At 57.3% G+C, this 18640-nt stretch overlaps 1 protein-coding gene across 2 annotated transcripts; it reads right to left on the bottom strand.

The window, feature by feature from the left end:
- Window positions 1–1382: 1382 nt before the first annotated feature.
- ZNF395 (zinc finger protein 395) lies at window positions 1383–17333 on the bottom strand. Of its 2 annotated transcripts, none has more exons than XM_075144795.1 (10): window positions 17227–17333; window positions 12034–12292; window positions 9777–10006; window positions 9275–9387; window positions 8323–8558; window positions 8105–8205; window positions 6762–7026; window positions 5799–5891; window positions 5471–5574; window positions 1383–5273 (listed from the first exon to the last, which is right to left on the bottom strand). In XM_075144795.1, the coding sequence occupies exons 1-10, from the start codon at window positions 17331–17333 to the stop codon at window positions 5162–5164; spliced, it is 1620 nt and encodes a 539-aa protein (XP_075000896.1). In that variant the 3' UTR covers window positions 1383–5161. The 2 variants fall into 2 exon arrangements, with proteins under 2 accessions (XP_075000896.1, XP_075000897.1); XM_075144796.1 differs by lacking the exon at window positions 17227–17333 and adding an exon at window positions 16900–17080.
- Window positions 17334–18640: the final 1307 nt, after the last annotated feature.

Raw genomic sequence — 18640 nt, 5'->3', positions numbered from 1 at the left:
GACTGGCGACCGTCACTTGGGTCAACACTTGCAGAGCAGGTCCCTGCTGCCCCCCCCCGCCAGGGGGGGGATCGGATCGCCCCGCTCAGCTGGGGAATAGCTTGGTTTTAGGGGAAAAAAGGGAGATTTTTGTACATTTGCATTATTTCCAGAGTGGGGGCTTTTTAGATGGTAGAAATCCCCCCTTGCGTGGGGCTGTTGCAGAACTGGGGGGGGGGGGGGGGTGGTCCTGTTGCACACATGCCCGGCAGCCAAAACCAGGATGGATCGGGGTGTTATTTGGGGGGAAAAAAAGGGATTTTAGGGTTTAAGAGAGAGAAGGGGAATTTCTGCCCAACTCCATTGCACCTGGAGCCCTTTTCCATAGGGAAAACCAAGGCTCCAGCGCCCACAGCCCTCCAGCATCCTCACCCTCCGCAACCCCACTGGAAATTTGGGGGTCCACTCCTCTTATGAGCCCCCCAGATTTGGGGAGAGGAGCAGCATCACCACCCAAGCACTATTTTTAGCATTGCCATAGAAACGGTGCCGGTGGGAGGCTGGGTCTCGCCGGGAGCCGGCAGACAGGTAGGGATGTGCGGTAGCCATGCCACGGGCTGGCCCCAGCGTCCCCAGTTGGGTCCCAGTTTGCAAACTGGGTTAACCCTGGGCTCCGGATGATGATGACTTTGGCCGGCGGGAGGGTGCTGGTCCCCGAGCTCCCTTGCGGGACGGGTCGGGGCTCAGGCCAGCCAGAGCCCTGCGGAAATTGTAGGAATTGCATCAATTTGGGATGCAGTTTTTCATTGCGTATTTTTTTTACTCCTCTCCTTCCCCGTGGAGGGGAGGCTGCCCTGGTGCAGCCCCCTCCCCTCTCCCCCGTCCCCCAGCCCCTTCCCTTCTCCTCTCCCCCTTTTTATTTTTCCCTTTTCCAGTTCCTTTTTCACCTCAACATGCATCAAAACCCCACAAATACCCAGGTTTTTTGCATCTCAGCTCGATGTTCAACTCACAGCGAGGGCAGGCTCTGGGCCGCCAGACTCTGCAGAGTCCCCCACGGCCGGACACCGATTAAAAACCCGCCGGGTTTAGCACGTATTAACCCCTCCCCGCAGCTTCCAGGTTAAAAACCTGATGATTTCAGGGTTTTTTGGGGAAAAAACAACAACAACAAAGGAAGCGCAGCATCTGCTGCCGGCGGCTCCCAGCACCGGGCAGACACTGCTATCTAGTGGTGCCAGAAACGGTTGTGCCAAGGGGCTCCCCGAGCTGGGGGGGGGACATCTCCGGGTCGAGGCCAAGCAGCCGCAAGCGGCGGCAGAAAGTGCCCCCCCATCCGTCCCGGGGGACACGGGGAGTCCCCAGGGGACACGGGCTGCAAGGACAAGGCAGAGCCAGCAAGCTATCAGGCAACTTTTCTTTTTATTTCTTATAAAATATATTTCATATTGCTGCTGTAAAAATTACATTTCACATTTTTATTTTCTTTAACTTTTTTTTTTCCCTCTTTTGTTTTTTTTTTTAAACAATAAAAATAATACTTGGAAGACAGCTGAGGAAAGCTCCAACAAGACAGAAAATTCACTGATACGGCATCGTCCCCACAGGGGCACGGCCCCGGTGACAAGCGTCCCCAACCCCTTCCCCGCTCCTCCACAAAGCCTCCGGCCGATGGCAACAGGGCACCGGGTGACGACGTGGGGTCACCCTGCGCTAAACCCACTCACTTTGCCTTTCGGGGTCCGACAGTGGGGTGGGCAGTGTCCCAGCTGGAGAGCGGGGAGCAGCCTCCAATTAATTAGTGCCCAATTAAGAGGTTCCTATATACATACATATACATGCTCCGGGAGACAGCCGGATGATGAGGGAAAACTCTCCAAGCTGGGTTTTTACAGGTCGGGGTTACCCGCGGTTGGGGCTGAAGAGGAGTTTTCTTGAGACCAGCGAGACTCAAGTGTCGGGAGGAAAAGTCCAAAGGCTGGGAGGTGGCTGGAAGTGAGTTAAAAAATAATAGGAAAGGGAAATAATAGAGAAAGGACAAAAAAAAAAAAAATTATATATCCAATGCCAACCAACCCGATAGACACACTGGAAGCCTGCTGTCATTTCTGCAAAAATACAAGAAGGTTTTTCTGTTTTAAAGTGTAAAAATTCCAAAATACTCCCCAAAACAGAAAGGAAAAAAAAAGAACAAAAAACCCCAAAAAACCAAAACAACCCACCCTGCACCAGTTTCTCCATTAAAAATAAAAAGCCAGAAGAAAAGAGCCACGAGCCTAAGGACGATTTTGTCCGGTTAAGTCCGTACCGCAAAAGCCCTTGGAAAAGAAGCCGTACGCGCCTCCCACCCCCCGATAAACCAACACCGATACGAAATACTCCTACGCGAGAGAACCCCCGCCGGCTGCCGGGCAGTAAGTGCTATGCGCTGCGGGAGGAGGAGGCACGGCAAGGGCTGCGTCCCCCATATTTGCTGGGGGGGGTCCCGCCAGCCCCGCCGTCTCACCCGGGGATACTGCATGCCTGCTTGCTCCAAAGCCATTGACGCCTTTTTCTTCTTTTTATATATATATATATATATATATTTTTTTTTTTTTTTTTTTTTAAAAAAGCATCTTTAACTGAAAAGCAGAAAGTTATTTTCGCTTTATTTTTCGGACACCTGAGCTGCCACCAATGAAAAACCTGATCTCTGAGGCAGATCTGCGCTGGGAAGGGCTGGGGGTGTCCGATGCTACACCCCGGTTTCGGGGGGGATGAACCCCCCCCGGGCCAGGGTGATGCTGCACCCCGATGCCGACCCCCAGATGGCTTGGTTTGACGTTTCCTGAGTGATTGAGCTGGGAGTCGCGGGAGCAGAGTCGTGTCCGACCAGTGCCCGACACCGTTTGGGGCAGAAAGGGCATAGAAAAAGCAAGAAGTAAAATCTCCGGTCCTGCCTGGGTCTCTCAGAGTTGTGGGGGCAAAGGCACAAGGTCTGAGGAAAGCACAAATTCACCCCCACCCCCTTTTTTTTTTTTCCTTCCGTGCTCTGGGTGCTGCTTCGAGCCCCGTTTTTAAAAGATATTTGGAAAATGAAAACGCAGCAAGGCTCTGTGTGGGACCTCTCGGGAGAGCCACCAGCATCTCCAGTGTCACCGAAAACCTGCCCGCACCCCAGCATCGCAGGGCCCTTCCCCAAAAGGATAAACACGCTAAGCTCCGCAAGGCGACGCAGGACGGGTAACGCTGGCTTGGCCATTCAAATGCTGGAGGTCAGACAGCAGCAAAGGTGTGGGGGCGTTTTTATTAAAAAAAAAAACCCAACTATTTTCGAGTGCAACAACCCCACCACGCAATTAATTGTTACCAGGGCTGTGGATGCAGAGCACCAACCTGCAACGTGCTTTGGAAAGTCATTCTTGCAATAAAACGCTTAACCTGGGAACCTGCAAAGCGTCTCCGATGCCAGCGGGAGAGGAAAAGGCTTTTCCCGACATTTTGCTCCTAACACCACGCTCCAGCAGGGATGGGAGCCTGAGCGAGGGGCTCTCCAGGAGCAAAACTTCCTCTCTTCCCCGGGATTTGAGCCGGACCTGCCCAGACCCACCCGGGGACGTAACCCCGCAGGGTCACACCCTGCCCAGGGAGTTTTGCTCCTGCTTTCCAGTGGCCAAATTTTGCATCCGCCAGTTGGATACCGGAGAGAAGATGAGGTTGCGGGACGATATACTGTTTATATGTACAAAATTACAAACGAACAACAAAAAATAATACCCAAACACGTCAACAAGCACCAGCAATACATACGTACGTATCTCAACCCGCTTCGCCTGCCCACCTGATCTCTTCAACAACGGGGCTAAAGCGATCTGGGAGCAGTATCGGATTCTCCCAGCCACTTGATTCGCTTTTATAAGGAAAGCTGAGTCTCAGCGCGGGGTCCTTAAAAGCACCCCGGACTCAAGCTGCCTGCAGGGATTGCTCTTGGCACGATGGCTGCGGGTTACAGCCTATGATTATCAAGAACGCAGCAAAAGAAATACTACAAATCCAAATGGCTGCTGGCCCCAGCGAGGGGAGAAAGCCGACGAGGCAATCCGGCTCCCCGGCTGCACGCACCCCTGCCCGACACCAAGCGCAATGCCCCACCAGCAATGCTGGTGTAGGTGGGACAGCCGTGACAGTGACAGGAAACCAGCAGCAGTTCAGGTTGGGTAAATATATATTTTAAAGGATGGAAGTCAGAAAACTGACTCCCACCAGGCTCGATGGGATTCAAAAGCAAATACTGAAGTGTTTTGCTGAATTGGGGCCGTAGGGTGATGCTAAGGGAAAGCCCTTCCCAGTCCTCCCAGCTGCCTTTACTGGTAGAATAGTTAAATAACAAAACGAAAATTGCTCAGCCTAGTTTTGAAAGACACGGCGAGGGCCACAACATAGGTTTTCACGGAGCTAAGCAGACTTACGAAGCCTAAAATGAGAAAGAACACCAGGTTTTGCCTTAAAAATTCTCATAGTTTTCCTGATTAAAACGTTTTGGGTGGTTTTTTCCCCCAAATGCCTCCAAAAACACCACTCTGCAACCGACCAGAGGCACACGCAGGCTCGAGCTACCGGTGTGACGTGACACGAGCAGAGACCACATCCACGCGGGGGGAGAAACCTCCGACTGCTGCCCTGAGAACCGCTCCTGCCTTGCTTGCAGCAACCCAACAGCATTTCTTTTTTAAAGCTATAATTGTTACCGATCCCCTCCCTTAAAGGGTACAAGGGATTTGCACCTTTTAGGTAGTCAAAGGACACGGGAAGCTGCCTCAATGCCTCACCCCAGCCACGCTGCGACAGTTCGGGAGATTTTAGAGCTGATCTGGGAAATGCAGGAAGCTCTTTGGGCCCCAGATCGTCTACAATCTCCCCCGAATCCCGAGGAACCGGCTTCCTTCCCTCCCAACCCCAGCTTTTACCGTACAAAGGGAGATATTCTTCAGGTTTAAAAAAAGAGAAAGTTGGAAAAAGTTTTTTTAAAAAAAGAGCAAACCCAGCAGATGTACAATATACAGAAGGAGGAATTTACACGCAGCTCTGGAGGTGTCTTCTGGGGTCGCAGGAGGTACCTCCAAGGTCCCTGGTTGCAGCAGTGAGGGACTCCGGTGCTCCCCAGGCAGGAGCAGGGGAGGGACGCGGCACCGCGGTGCCACGCTCAGTCCAGGAAGCGCTGGCAGGCTTTTTTCCAGCGGCAGGCCGTGCACCACTGGTCCCGGTGCTCGATGCCGTACACCTTACGGCACTTTTTGGCTTCACCGCGAACTTTCCTGCAAAACGGGGGAAGACAAAAAAAAAACAAAACACATTTATCCACTCGTTGCAGAGCTCTGGTCACGTATCTAAGGGTAATGCCCCGTAACCACGACCGAGCATCATTCTGACGCATCTCAGCAGAGATGCGGGAGGGAACCCCTTTTGCTGACGGGCTCCACCTCTGCTCCCCTCCGGCCGGCGGGACCCTCACCTGGTGCCGATGGACACCCTGGGCGGTGAGGCGACGATCAGGTGGGACTTGAGCATCGGCGTCGGTGGCTGGGGTTCGCTGAAGCTGAGCGACCGGCTCCGCACCTGCGGGGAATCGGCTGTCAAAGGGCACGTGGGACGATGCAGTCCCCTTCCCTTGCAGCCTCCTGGCACTGTGATGGGGCAAGCGGGAGACACAGGTGCCCCCAGCCCACAAATCCGGATGTTTAAAGTGGGTGCGGAGTGAGAAAGCAGAGACAAGGTCCCCACAGCTCCCAGCCCAACCCTGCACCCCAAAAGGATGAAGGGGAAACACAGGCAGGACTCACCGGTGACAGGGACGGGAGAGTTGAGGTGGCAGTGGCCCAGCTGATGCTGGTGAAGATGTGGGGGGACACTGGAATTTGGATCGAGGGCAATGCCTGTAGAGGAAAAGAGCTGTCAGCACTAGCCCCGGGGGCTCCCCGTTCCCATACACCACCCCACAGGCATTCACCTCCCTGAGAAGACCAGCCTGGAGTACCCACAAACTGGGAGCGCTGGGGGTGGAATGGAAATCCCCACGCAACCTCTCCTCCAGCACCAAATCCTGCTAACGTGGGGCATGGCACATGTGCTGTGTCACCCTTCGCCAGGGCACAGAAGCTTCTGGTCTATATGTATATATTCTTGTACCTATTTACATAGGCTTTCTGCTTTTAGATGATGTCGCACCCATTCCCTAGAATAGAAACGGATATACATGCAGCTTATGGATCTATATACCCTGCCCCTGCACGAGCTTGCAGCTCCACAACAGCGCTTGGCTCTCAAGCAGCCCCTGGGACAAGGGCCACTGGCCCAGGGTGCCCATGGGGCCACCGCACTGAGCCCCCAGGTTTCCTGTGCCTCAAAAGCCTGGGCCCCGGCGAGCGAGCGTGCAGCGGAGACGTGCAGGATCCGGCGCGGCTGCATTCCAGCCCTGTGTTATCTGCCGGCAGAAGGGTGTGTTGCATACCAGCACGGGGTAATTGCAGGGGAGCAGAGGCCGGCAGCTCCCCCCAGCCCGAGAACGGCCGTGGCAGAAGCACACGAGCCCCTTAACCAGGTGTTAACGAAGCCGGTTGCTCAAGAGCTGAAGGGCTGCCAGGCAGGGGATGGTGCTACACCGGCACCAAAGCCTCTCCGTGCTGCGGGGGTGGCAATGAAATGTCCCTACCGCAGCAGGGACTTGCAGAGCAAACCGGATCGCCACCTGCCCTTCGGCAAGATTTCGGGAGGTGACCCATCCCCGGGAGATGCCACCAGCTCACCTGGTAGGCGTGATCAGCCTGGATGTGCCAGAAGGAGCTGGGGGCAGACTGGCTCAGGGCGCTGCTGGCCAGGGCAGGCTCCAGCACCGGCTGCTCCACCAGCAGTGCCTCTGGCTTCGCCAGGGCTTGCTGGATGATGATGGGGGCGGACGCAGACGTGGGGCTGGCAGCGGTGGCCGCCTCCGGCGCCGGCTCTTCCTTCACCTGCACTTCGGTGTAGTAGAAATCCTCCTCCCGCTTCCGCTGGTCGGAGTCTGCGCCATCCCTGCCGGGGAGGAAAGGGGGACAGCGGTGAAAAGGCAGTCCCGTTTCCATCAAGGTGAGCGGTCCCTGACTTCCCCGGGGGAGAGTGATCTCGCCCTCCCAGGCAGAGCAGCTCCGCTCCCAGGCTCCAAAGCATCACATCGGCTGCGATCAGCGACAGCCACTGCCTCTGCAGCAGCACTTCGCACTTCCAAGGAAGATCAATACCTCTTCCAGGGCCTTTAAAAATGCTGGCACATTGACCGGGCGCCACTGAAAATCCCCTGCTCATTTCTAATCGAGTTCATTTAGCACAGCTGTGACAGAAACCCTGCAGGTCACCCAGCAGGAAACAGCCACTGAAGTCTTTTTTATTCTTTTCCCAGTGCGTTTATCCGGCACTGGATGGCAGTCCAGCGCTGCCCACTGCACCACAGCCCTTCTGTCCTCGCCTTTCCCAGAGCATTCACGTTTGCAAGGGAAGAGGAGAAAATACATACTGGAAAACACGGACAAAAGCACGAGAAAACTGAGGTTGGGGTGAGAAGTGCCATGGGGCCACAGGAGGAGAGCATAGCAAAGCTGATCCCCACATCCACACCCTCACCACTTGTATTTTGGGGAGAATTCACAGGAGATCAGGACAAAGCAAAGCAAACTGTCAAAGGGGCGGCCGCTGCCAGGCTGGCACATGGGTGCTGCAGCACATGGGTGCCGCAGCAGCAGGCATGGCTTTCAAGCTGTCAGCCCCTGTGGAACCCAGCTGGGCTGGTGCCTTTCTGCATCTGCCCAGGAGCCCAGGGCTCACGTGTAACCTGAACTCCCCCCGGTGCAAAACGCACACCCGAGCTGCGCAGTCCCAAAGCCCAAATGGGGCCCCCGTGCCTCCCAGAAAGCCCTGGGCTCCCTGAGGGTGGGGACACATACAACACGGCTTTGGTGACATGGCCTGCTTGGCTGAGAACTGCCAAGCGCAGTGCACAGAAGCCAGTATCTCCAACATTGGGGATATTTGCTGCAGGAATTATGAATTACGCAGCAGCAGGCCACAAGGCTTTGGTGGTCGGGCACAGATTCAGGAGGTGAAATCTTTGCCTTACCCGAGGTGCTGGGTCTTGACGTGCCGCTTGATGCCGACGATGGAGCGCAGGACCTTGCCGCAGCTTGGCCACAGGCACTTGTACATCACCTTCACCGAGTTCTGGCAGAGAGATGGCCCCTGTCACCCCCTGCCCGGTGGCAGCATCCCCTCCACGGGACACTGGCTCAGCTCGAGCCACCCCACCAGCGCTGGGCCCCCCCGCTACGGCAGCGGTACCTTTCTCTTGCGTGGAGCGGGTTCATCGAGGAGAAAGGGGTCGGAGTCGGTCTCGAAGCCGTCGTCCATCTGGGGAGAGCTCAGGGCCTCGCTGGAGTACTTGGGGCTGCCTGCGGGGTGGGGGGGCGAAGGGGTGGAGATGTCGCTGCCCCCGCTCCAGTGCCCGCTGGTGGTGCTGCTGCCGCTGTCCGAGACGTCGCCACTCTCCTTCCAGGGATCACACGCCACCCGTGAGGCTGCGGGGATGGGACATGCGCTGCCACCATCAGCTTTGGGCCAACTAAACCCCCGCCAGGGCAGAGACCAGCCCTGAGGCTGGATAACCCGCAGCAACAATTTGCCTCTATTTATTTATTTTTTTAAAAACTTGGCAAGGTGAAGCCTTTGCACTTTTGCTTAGCGCCAGCTCCCAATTATTGGTCGTTTATCCCCTTTTTTCCCCCCTCCCCTTCCTCCTTGGCATCAGTGCAATCCCGCGGGCACAGCCGGCACACGGCGAGCAGCCAGCACCAGGGCACGCACATTTCCCACGGCTCCGGGCGCCTATTTTTATCCCTCCGGCTGCATTTGACTCCTCGGGAATGAAACTGCTGCTAAAAAAAGGACCAACCGGGTGGTGCTCCCCGGTCTGGGACTCCTGCGCGGGGCTCCCCGGCCCCCCGGGACTGCTGCAGAGAGCAGGGTTACCCCCACCGTGCTACCAGGGACGTCCCCAACCGGTGCCGGCACCCATGGGTTCCACCGTAACCCCGGTGCTGCTCCCCGGCCACCTCCAGCCCAGCATGGTCCCTGTCCTGGCAGCTATTTGGCACCCGGCAAAGCACCTCTGCAGCGAGCAAGAGCCCTGGCACTGAGATCCAAAGGGCACAGCACGCTTCTCCGCATCTCCTTTTGTTTCAGATGTTGTTTTTTTTTAACAAATATATTTAAAAATATTCATATGCACACTCACGGGGGATGCCGCTCTCGCCGGCGGGAGGGCTCTGCACCACAGGGCTGCAGGAGAGGCTCGTCAGCACCATGGCTGCCACCATTTCATCCATCTCCACAGCGGTGTCGGCCTTCCTGCACCGTGAGGGGAGAGATGTGAAACGTGTGGAGGAAAAAGCAGAGAAACAGCCCGGGTATGACCCAAGGACTCACTGGGCATCCAAAGGGCAGCACAACCTGCAGCAGCAGCGCAGCTTCCCCCCCTCCACCTCCCTCCATAAACTTTCAGTCATTTTTAAGTCATTGGGAAGGATGTTTTCTCCCCATTTGGAGGGAAAAAAAAGATTTAAATTCCCCTTAATCCTGAATTTAATGATCCTCCGGATAATCCCATGCTGGGAAGGCGGATATATCCCCAGCATCACCGCTCTCTCCGTTGGCCTAAAACCAAGTGCGAGTGCTGCCGGAGCCGCCAAGAGCCCCTCTCCTCCCCGAGTGAGATACCACCAGCCAAAGACACAAACCTCTTGGGTACGTCGATATTGCTGGATACGGATCTCTGCAGCGCCTCGGCAGGGCCGGGATTGCCGGCAGTGGGCAGGGTGGGGGGCTGGAGCGTGGCCGGCTGCACGTCCTGCACCCTCCAGCACGCCTGCAAGCCCTGCTCCGGCAGCAGCACCTTCACCTTGTCGCTCAGCGGGTTGTGCTGCTCCACGAGGCCGGCGCACTCCTGCCCGTTGTAGGTGACGAGGACCTGAAAACGGCACGAGGGGCGGTTTGTCGCTGCCACCCGCTGCTCCCAGGGGATGTCGGGCTGCAGCACAAGCAAGCCTTCGCCCGCTGCAGGATCCCCCCCTCCTCCTCCTCCTGCAGTGGAGGGGTCCACAGAGGGCTTTAGGAGGAAGGCAGAGCCTGTCCTGAAGGGCTTTGACTTCAGACTGCTGTCCCAGCAAAGCAAAGGGGTGGCCAGGGTTCATCCCAACCCCACCACCAAGAGATCTGCTCTTCCCAGCACAAGCTCCCCAACTCTGGCAATCCCAAGTTGAGGGATTTCCTGAGCCGGTATCAGCCGCCTCTCTGAGTGTCGTGACTTTGGGTGGACTTTCCTCCAGTGAATTTGTCTGCTTTGGTCTTGTTCTCATGCCATCCTGCTGCAAAGACTCCCACAATTATTACACACCCTGGCAAAGTACGTACATAAAAGGATTAAAAGCCAGAGGGTGACAGGGGAACGGAGGTTTCCTGGGTAAAGCGATCCTGAATTCACACCTTGGCTCCTCCAGTCCCAGCTCCTTTGGGCAGGGGAAGATGTGCAAACCTCACCTCCTCCTTCACAGAGTCCCAAACTCCTTCTGATGGGCAGTTTTCCACCACTACCACCCATGAGCCTATTTCTGTTAATGGAAATGTATCTGTGTCAAAAGACGCTACATATGTCTCCAGCTATTTATAGGAACAGGAACATCTCTTCATGGAAGCGCCACGGGTGTCATATCAACAGGCTGATAGAGGATGGACACATGCACCCATACCCTGACTGGGGAGAAGCCTGCAAGACCATCTCAGGTGGGACCTCTGGCAGAAACACCAGGGTGGAAAAAGCCACCCACGGCAGGACCAAGGTTAAGGGGATCAGTGCAAGGATCAGGACACAGAAGACCCTGACCCCGCTTTCTGAAAAGGAGCAAGGTTTCCCCGTTGAAGCACACAGGCTGTCCCCCAGAACGCGCACGGCACGAGGAGCCAACAGCTCTTTTGGCTTTGCGCAGCCACTGGCACAGGTCCCGGCTGTCGCTGGGAGGTGAAGGCTTCCCCATCACTACTTTTATACCGTTCCTAGCAGCAAAGCAAGTAAACAAAATCCTCCACAGTGGAGCACGTAGGAGAAAACAACTCTCACTGTCCTGTGGTTAATAAATACGGGGCAGGAGGAGCCAGAAAACTGAACAGGGGCCTTATTTACACTCCATTTCATAAGCTCTGCCCAGAAAAGGTTTTACAGTTCTCTGCAGGTAGCAGCCAAGAAACGGGCTCTACGTCAGCAGCTCACGGCGCCCCTCAGACAGTGCTGCTTGGCCAGGCATTAACAGGAACCGTTCCGGTGGGATCCAGAACAAGCGCTGTTCCCTGCCCCAGGCAGCATCCCGGCCAAGGCACGGCCCTCCTAAGCATCAGGAATCTGGGGCACAAGAAATGGCGGGGTCCAGCAGGACTAGATGTCCTTTCTGGACGAGCCATCGCACCTCACTTCCCTAAGAGCTTCTTCACCACATACGTCCATGCCATCGACCCTCCACCCTGCAGCAAAAGGCTGCTGCAGACTGAGCTCTGAGACCCGAGCCATGAGGCTCATCGCCACCGTGGCTAAGCTGGGGGGCTCCTTGCCACCTGCCTTCAGACATTAACGTAGGGCATGGGGAGACAGGACAAGTTCATGGAAGAGAAGTCCACTGGGAGTCACTAAATGTACAGAAACCATCTCCCTTCGCCTCAGTTGGAGAACACTGCAGGGAAGTGTCAGGTCTTCTTACCCTCTTCTCTGGAGACCTACTTTTGGCTAGGACTGGAGACATCTCCTGGAGGAGATGGATCTCCACGTGAGCTGGTATGGTCCAAACCCATCAGGCCAGCCAGGGCCAAGTGCACTAATGCCAACACCCATTAATAACTCCTGGTAATTACAGATCCCCACTGCACCTTACATTAGAAGAGCCCCAGGAGTTTTCTCCCCCACCGGAGTGCATCCCACCAGCCAAGGACACCGAGGGCCTCCTTACGTACTTGCTGCCCAGTGCGGAGCTGCCGGCGGCCAGGGCTGGGGAACCTGGGTGCCTGGCTGCTCTCCTCCACCAACGGCGTGCAGGATCCGTCCTCTCGCGGCACTGCGTGGGCAGACGTCCGGCCAAGGTCGGTCTGCAAGCCAGGGATCTGGGTGGCCACCAGCATCCCGTCGGCCAAGGTGCCGGGGGCAGAGACGCGGGTGCCTAGCAGGGAGCGCTTCCCCAGACGCCTGGACAGCACGCTCGCCATCTCGGACACGCTGTGGAAGAGAAAGACACGGGGATGTTACCTCCAGTGCAGGACCATGATGTTCAACCGGTGTCTTTCCCCCACCGCCACCCTGGGAGCTGAGAAAGCAGCTTTCCGCTGCTCCAGCATCCCCAAGCTCCGAGACCCTGTGGGGACATGGGGACAGCAGTGTGCCTGAGCTCCCCCCATCCTGCCGCTCTTGTCTTTACGGTCATTTCTAAACCCCCCCAGAAAAAAAAAATGGATGAGTCAGCCCAAAGGAAACCCCACGGATACAGTCAAGACAGCCCTCGGAGCCCACGTCCCCATCTTGAGCTACCAGCAGCACATGCTCCTGAGGCCACCGTGGCTATTCCCGCCCGTCACGCTGAAACCTGCCACCAGCGCTCTTCAACCTTGACCTCTAGACTTGGGTCCGTGCCCAGCGCAGTCCTGCAACTCCCCTGCTCGCGCCCCGGCAGGGGCGGAAAGCTCTCTGGCAGTGAAAGCCAGCACCCCTTCTCAGCCTGCACCCCGATGCTCCCCTTTTCAGGAATTCTCGTGTTTTTTGGAGAGGTTTCTCCAAGCTCGCAGCTCATGCCCAGCACTCCCAACTCCAGGGTCAGTCTGGCAACAAAACGGGAGCATCCTCCTGCCCTGCTTTGTTCGAAAAGGAAGAATGTGGAGCATTTTTATCCTAAACTGTTTCCCTGTAACTATCTTTAGCCTATTTTTGCCCCCAAAATAGCTTCCTTTTCCTCTGACATAACTTTTCCTCGTGTTGGTGTGGCTCTGCTAGCAAGCCTATCCAGAGAGCAGTTTGCCTGGCTTGTTTATTTGGGTTTGTAGATTTTACCACTGTTTTAAAAGAAACAAGTGTTTGCAGGTTTCCTTATAATCAAAGTACACCCAGGCACAGGGACAGACGATGCACCCAGCCCTGATAAATCCGACAGCTCCAGCAGCACTCGCTGGCCTCCTCCATCGCATCCTCCTCCCAAAGTCTCCTCCACCGCAACACCCTCTCCGAGGAGCGGGGGAAGCGAGGATGCACACCATGGCGAGGCTGAAGGGTGACAGCACCTGGGGTTTTGGGAGGAGGGAGAGGAGGCAAGAGGCTTGGTGCAGCCCCGTGCCTCGGGGAGCACCGAAAAAGCCACGTGCTTTTGCACCGCCAACAAACCTGTCACTTTTGCCACCCTGCCTGGGCTTGTCAGCAAGCGTCACCCGGCCGGCTGGGTGCTGTGGGTGTTTGTTGGGTGTCTGGGTGGGAGTGTAACCTGGGCCACGGAGAGTCCAAGTCCAAGGAGCTGCTGCTTGTGCAAGAGGGAGGATCAACCCTGAGCCGCTGGGCGCGCTTGCGCCCAGACCCTCCCCTCCCCTCCTCGCGCAGGGTCACTGCAAGAGGTGCTCGGTTCCCTGTCATGAAGTGGCAGCATTTTAACGGCACATCAAATATATTGGGTTTTTTATATCTAATTTACGCAGTACTGTCTCGCACACTAACTCGGATGAGAAAAGGTTCCTGAGGAAGGGAAGGGGAGCTCGCTGCTCCTCTCCACCTCCAACCGTCCCGGGAAGGGTTACTCCAAACAATGTCCCGCTTCAAAGGACGCCCAAGATTTACAAGCGGTTTTATGAATAACCGTACGCACTCAGCTCGCTTTGTCCTCTCCCGAAATCCATCCGTCCCTGAGTAGAAAATTAACAGCTATTTAGGAGCCATAAAGAATAGAGCAGGAAGGGTGGGATAGGGTGCGAAATGGATAGAGGTGTGCCGAGGACAGCACCTCACGCCGGGGCTGCCCGTCCTGCAGCGCACGGGGACTTTGCCGCCGTCACCGCCTTCCCTCCGGAGCAGGATCAAAGAGGCCGCGGCGGCCAGCTGAGCAGAGCCGCTCCCCCGGCTTCCCTCTCATCTCGCCCTGCCCGAGGAACACGCCGGACTTTGCAGCGTACGGGCATCGCCGGGGGATGCTCCGGAGCCCGCTCTGTCCGATAATGTCTTTTTTCCACCATGCAACATGTTTTCTGATGAACACAAGTGACCTGGCCAAGCAGCTCCGCTCCCACATCTCCTATATACCCATACAGGACTTTCTCATCCAAAAGGAGACCAAAAGGGTTGGCGGGGGGGACACGGCGGTTTGCCTCAAATCCCAGAGCAAAGCTGCGGCAAAGCCCCTCCACCTCACCACAGGAATTAACCACTAGACCACGTTTCCTCCCGCATCACCTTAAAACCTCGCTCTCGGATATCCCAGGCGCCGGGGTTTGCGAACTGCACTTCCAAGGGCTCAGGGAGTCGATGCAGCGACGTCGGTGCCGCCACCGCATAGAAAACTGCACCGAATCTCCGCCGCCTTCCCGACGATCGGTGCACGCCGGTTTCAAGGCAGTGCTTGGCCAGCGGCCAGGTGCGGGGAGGGCAGCGCCGAAGGTGGGAGGCTGCTTCTCATTTCCTTTGGGGTTTCATTTCGTCTTCCCTTTCCTTCCCCCTCCGCTCCGGAGGGGGGGGAGCGGGAAGGAGGAGAGAGGCGCGCTTGCAAGCGGGGGAAGGAAAACCCTCCTAAAAGCCAGTTTTCAGAGCCACATCTGCTTCCAGCAGACCTTTGAATGCCAGATCCCATTTCGGCGCTCAGCCCATAGCAGAGGGTGACATGCCAACGCCGAAAAATCCTTCCCCCGCCGTGCCCCAAAACACAAAGCAAGAGGAGAAGCAAGAGCTGGGAGGGCGTCAGCAGTGCAGGCGGAGTCGGGAGGCCACGCTGCCGCCGCGAGCCCTCCCAGCTGTTAGCAATCACGCGCCGCAGGGGTCAGAGCCGGCACAGATCCCAAATTATTTCTTGCTTCAATGCCGGGCGTGTATTTTGGACGGCGTTTTTCCAGCTCTCGCCGGGGAAAAACGTCAGCCCTTGTGCCTACCGGCGTTGCCGCTGCTGCCGGCAGAGCGAAGCCCGGGTGGAGGTTTGGGAAAGCAGGCGCCTTGTTTGGCAAATGAGGAATGCTTCATTTAGCAAGCGGGGAAGGTCGGGGGGCCGTGGCAAAGTGGGGAGGGTGCCCTGGCGCTCACCCCAGCTGCTGTTTGCCTGGGGTTTGCCGGGAGAAAGGCAGCTCCTGTGCCTATGGTGCTGCGCAAACCAGGACCAGCAGCACAAATCCCCTCCCTAGAGAATGTGCAATTACAGCACACCCCATTTTTTCCCATTTTTTTAAGGAATAAATGCTGGTAGGTTCCCTCAAATCCAGCCTAACTCCTGCCACAGACCGCCATGCTATGGATCAGCAACCCAGACCGCAAAGTACAGCCTATAAGAGACCCTAAACACTGCAATAACTGATAATAAACCCCAGTTTTTCGTCTTCTCTCCCAGCCCACAGTTTCCAAAAAGCCCCTTCTCATCCCAAAACATCCCGAAGCCCTTTACAAACCACGCTCCAGCCCCGCGCCCATCGGCACACGTGACCAGGAAACAAGATATCCGCATGGAGCAGTTTGCAAAGTTTGGGCCTTTATTTTAAAAAAAAAAAAAAAAAAAAGAAGCGACAAGGATCTACTGACCCCAAGATGAAGCCAAACCCACCCACGGACAATAATACAAAACAGGCGCTTTCCCAAAGAGTTTCCTCCTAATCCCGCCTCAGTGCTTGCTGCTCGCCGCTTGGGTTCCACCCGCGGACATGTCACTGCGGGGCTGCACCGAATCCCCACCAGCAGCGCCGAGAAGGGCTCCCCGACCCTCACCCTGCCAATTCACCCGTGCCGGCGTTTGCCGCTGCTGGATGATTCCGGAGGAAAACGCTTTTGGAGAACACCCGCCTGCCTAAAAACGCATTTTCCAGCACAGGCAGGAATGCCGGTGCAGGCAGAGAGACTTCCCCGAGCATCGGCGGACCGATGCGTGCTGACGGCGAGGGCAGCCAGGAAGGAAAGGGCGGGAGTTTGCTGCTTTCTGGGAGCGGTGCCGGCGGAGCGTGACTTGAAGCCACCGTGGGGGCACCGGGACAAGCGTGCAGCAGGAGACAGGGCATGCATGTATGCATGTACATGCGTGTGCATGTATGCGTGTGCAGGGCCCGCGGCTGTGCGGGCAGGCGGGGCACGTGGGGAAGATGGCAGGGCCGGAGGCAGGGGAGGAGGAGGCGTGTGCCCGGGCCTGCCACGGAGGGCGGCACCGGGCAGGGCACGTGTGCGCGGGGCGGGCTGCGGCGGGCGAGGGACATGCACGGGGAGGGGGGGGGGACACATGCACCGGGCAAACCGGGGGGCGGAGCATGCACCGGGAAGGGAGGGGGGCATGTACCGGGCACAGGCCCCGGTTGGGCGGGACATGCACGCGAAGGAGGGGGGAGACTTGCAACGGGGGGGGTGTGCATGCAACGGGCAGGCCGGGGGCGTGGCACGCACCGGGGGGGCTGTGCATGCACCGGGGCGGGGGGGGTACACCGGGACACAACAGACACCGGGCAGGGGTGGGTATGCACCGGGCAGGCCCCGGGGGGGCATGCACCGCGGGGAGCGTGCAACGGGCAGGACTCGGGGGAAGGGGTGCGCGCACCGGGGGAGGGCAGAGACCCGTGGGGGACAGGGGGGGATCCCACAGCGGGGGAGCGGGCCCGGCGCGGCTCGGCGCTTACCTCCGGCGCGGCTCCCGCCTTCCCCCGCCCTCCTCCTCCCCCGCCGCAGCTTGTTTTGAAATCCCCGTCCCCGCCGCGGCCGGCTCACGTACGCGGCGGCCCCGGGCTGGAGCCCCGCCGGGCGGGGCGGGGAGGAGCCGGGGCCGGGGGAGGCGCGGCCCGGCCGGGCGGGAACCACCGCTCCCGCGCGCGCGTTTTTTTTATTATTATTATTTTTTAGCTTTTTCCCCTTTATTTTCCCGGCGGTGCCGGGAGGGAGGAGGGAGGGAGGGAGGCTGGCCGGCCGGCCGGGCGGGAGATGCCCGGCGCCGCCGCCCCGCTACTCACAGCGTCCGGGAAGCCCTGCTCCGCGCCTCGCCGCCGGCCGGGTTAAAGCTCCCGGGGCTGGGCTGGTGTAAACAACCTCCCCACATGCTCAGCCCCTTCCTGCGCATTGGCTCCGCGGCTGCCTTTAAATACACGCCCCCGCCGCCCGGCCCCGGCGCTCCCGCCGGGCTGCGCCGCGCCGCCCCGGCCCGGGGGGATGCCGGCGCTGCCCGCCCACCGCGGGGGAAAGGCAGGCAGGCAGGCGGGAGGGTGGGCGCATCTCTCCGTCCCCCTCCCGGCTTCTCCCCGCCCGGCAGGCAGGGGGAGGAAGGCCCCGAGCTCCCCGCAGCCCCCGAGGCTCCGCTATTTACCCGAGCGCCGGGGCCGGGCGAGCGGAGGGAGTCGCCAGGCTGGCAGCGCCCATGCGATTTCTTGTTGCTTACTAAGCTGTATTGGCCTGAAAGGCGCTTTTTTTAATATGTATTTTAAATTTTGTCCGCCAGGGCTTTTTGCCTCCGCAGGGCCGGGGCTCCCCCCACACCCTCCTGCCCAAGGGACGGGGCTCCCTGCCACCCCGCTGTCCTTAGCCCCCCGCTGATGTACAGACACCGTGCCCAGAGCCTCCCGGTTTGCATTTAACGGGCCCTACCGCTAATTCCTCTTTAATTTCGAGGGGACATTACGATGACCCCTACTCGAGTCCCTGCCGCAGCTCTCCAGCACGACCGTACACAAACCTCGAAGGTTTTTCTTCTGCCAGAGCTGCTTCACTGGTCTCACCGAGCCTGTTTAGCAATAAGGGAGAATTAAATTAACGCCAGCGATGCTCCTTTCGGGGTTTATTTCAGCTTTGTGCACTGAATTTCCTCCCTCAAAGCCTTGGCTTCTGGGTTCCCCGTGACAAAAATTCTCACTTTTGCTGTTTGTCCCTTTATAGTGCAAAGTTGATGGACAAACACAGTGGCCAACAGAATGCCTTCGGGCTTTACTCGGGACCCTCCCCAAATACCAATTTATACCCCCCAGGATAAAAAGCACGATATCCCTTCCCTCCGTCAGAAGGGCCACTCACTGCCAGCCTGTTTGGGCAATCACCTTTCAAGCCTCAGTACAGGCAAGGCGATTTGTTTTAATTTGTGTCAGCTAGCGGATACAAATGCTGGGCCTATTGCCAGCTTAAAAAAAATGTGTGTTTTTACCACCAACTAATAATATACGCAACGCAGACAGGATTTTACTACTGTTGTCCAAGGTAAATTGTTGGGACAGGAAGGGGTTATCATCCACTCGTTGAATAAAAAATGAAACCTGCCTTGTCTGTATGAGGACTCTAGTATTTCTCAACAACATATACGTATTTATTTTTTTTGTCCAGTAAAAATAAGGTACCTTCTCCAAAGCATCCAAACAGGAGCCAAAATCTTCTACTTCCAGC

The sequence above is a fragment of the Calonectris borealis genome, chromosome 3, assembly GCF_964195595.1.
Source record: "Calonectris borealis chromosome 3, bCalBor7.hap1.2, whole genome shotgun sequence".
In the NCBI taxonomy this organism is placed as follows: Eukaryota; Metazoa; Chordata; class Aves; order Procellariiformes; family Procellariidae; genus Calonectris; species Calonectris borealis.
The sequence above is the reverse complement of the archived record's forward strand: the minus strand, read 5'-3'. Positions and strand labels throughout refer to the sequence as shown.

What these genes read in the sequence shown, in the direction of transcription:
- ZNF395 (XM_075144795.1), bottom strand. Translation starts at nt 17,333, where the DNA reads ATGCGCAGGAAGGGGCTGAGCATGTGGGGAGGTTGTTTACACCAGCCC. An exon ending in AATATCGACGTACCCAAGAG is followed by an intron (nt 9,388 to 9,776) that starts GTTTGTGTCTTT and finishes CTCACGGTGCAG; the next exon opens with GAAGGCCGACACCGCTGTGG. An exon ending in AGGGTGTCCATCGGCACCAG is followed by an intron (nt 5,274 to 5,470) that starts GTGAGGGTCCCG and finishes CCCGTTTTGCAG; the next exon opens with GAAAGTTCGCGGTGAAGCCA.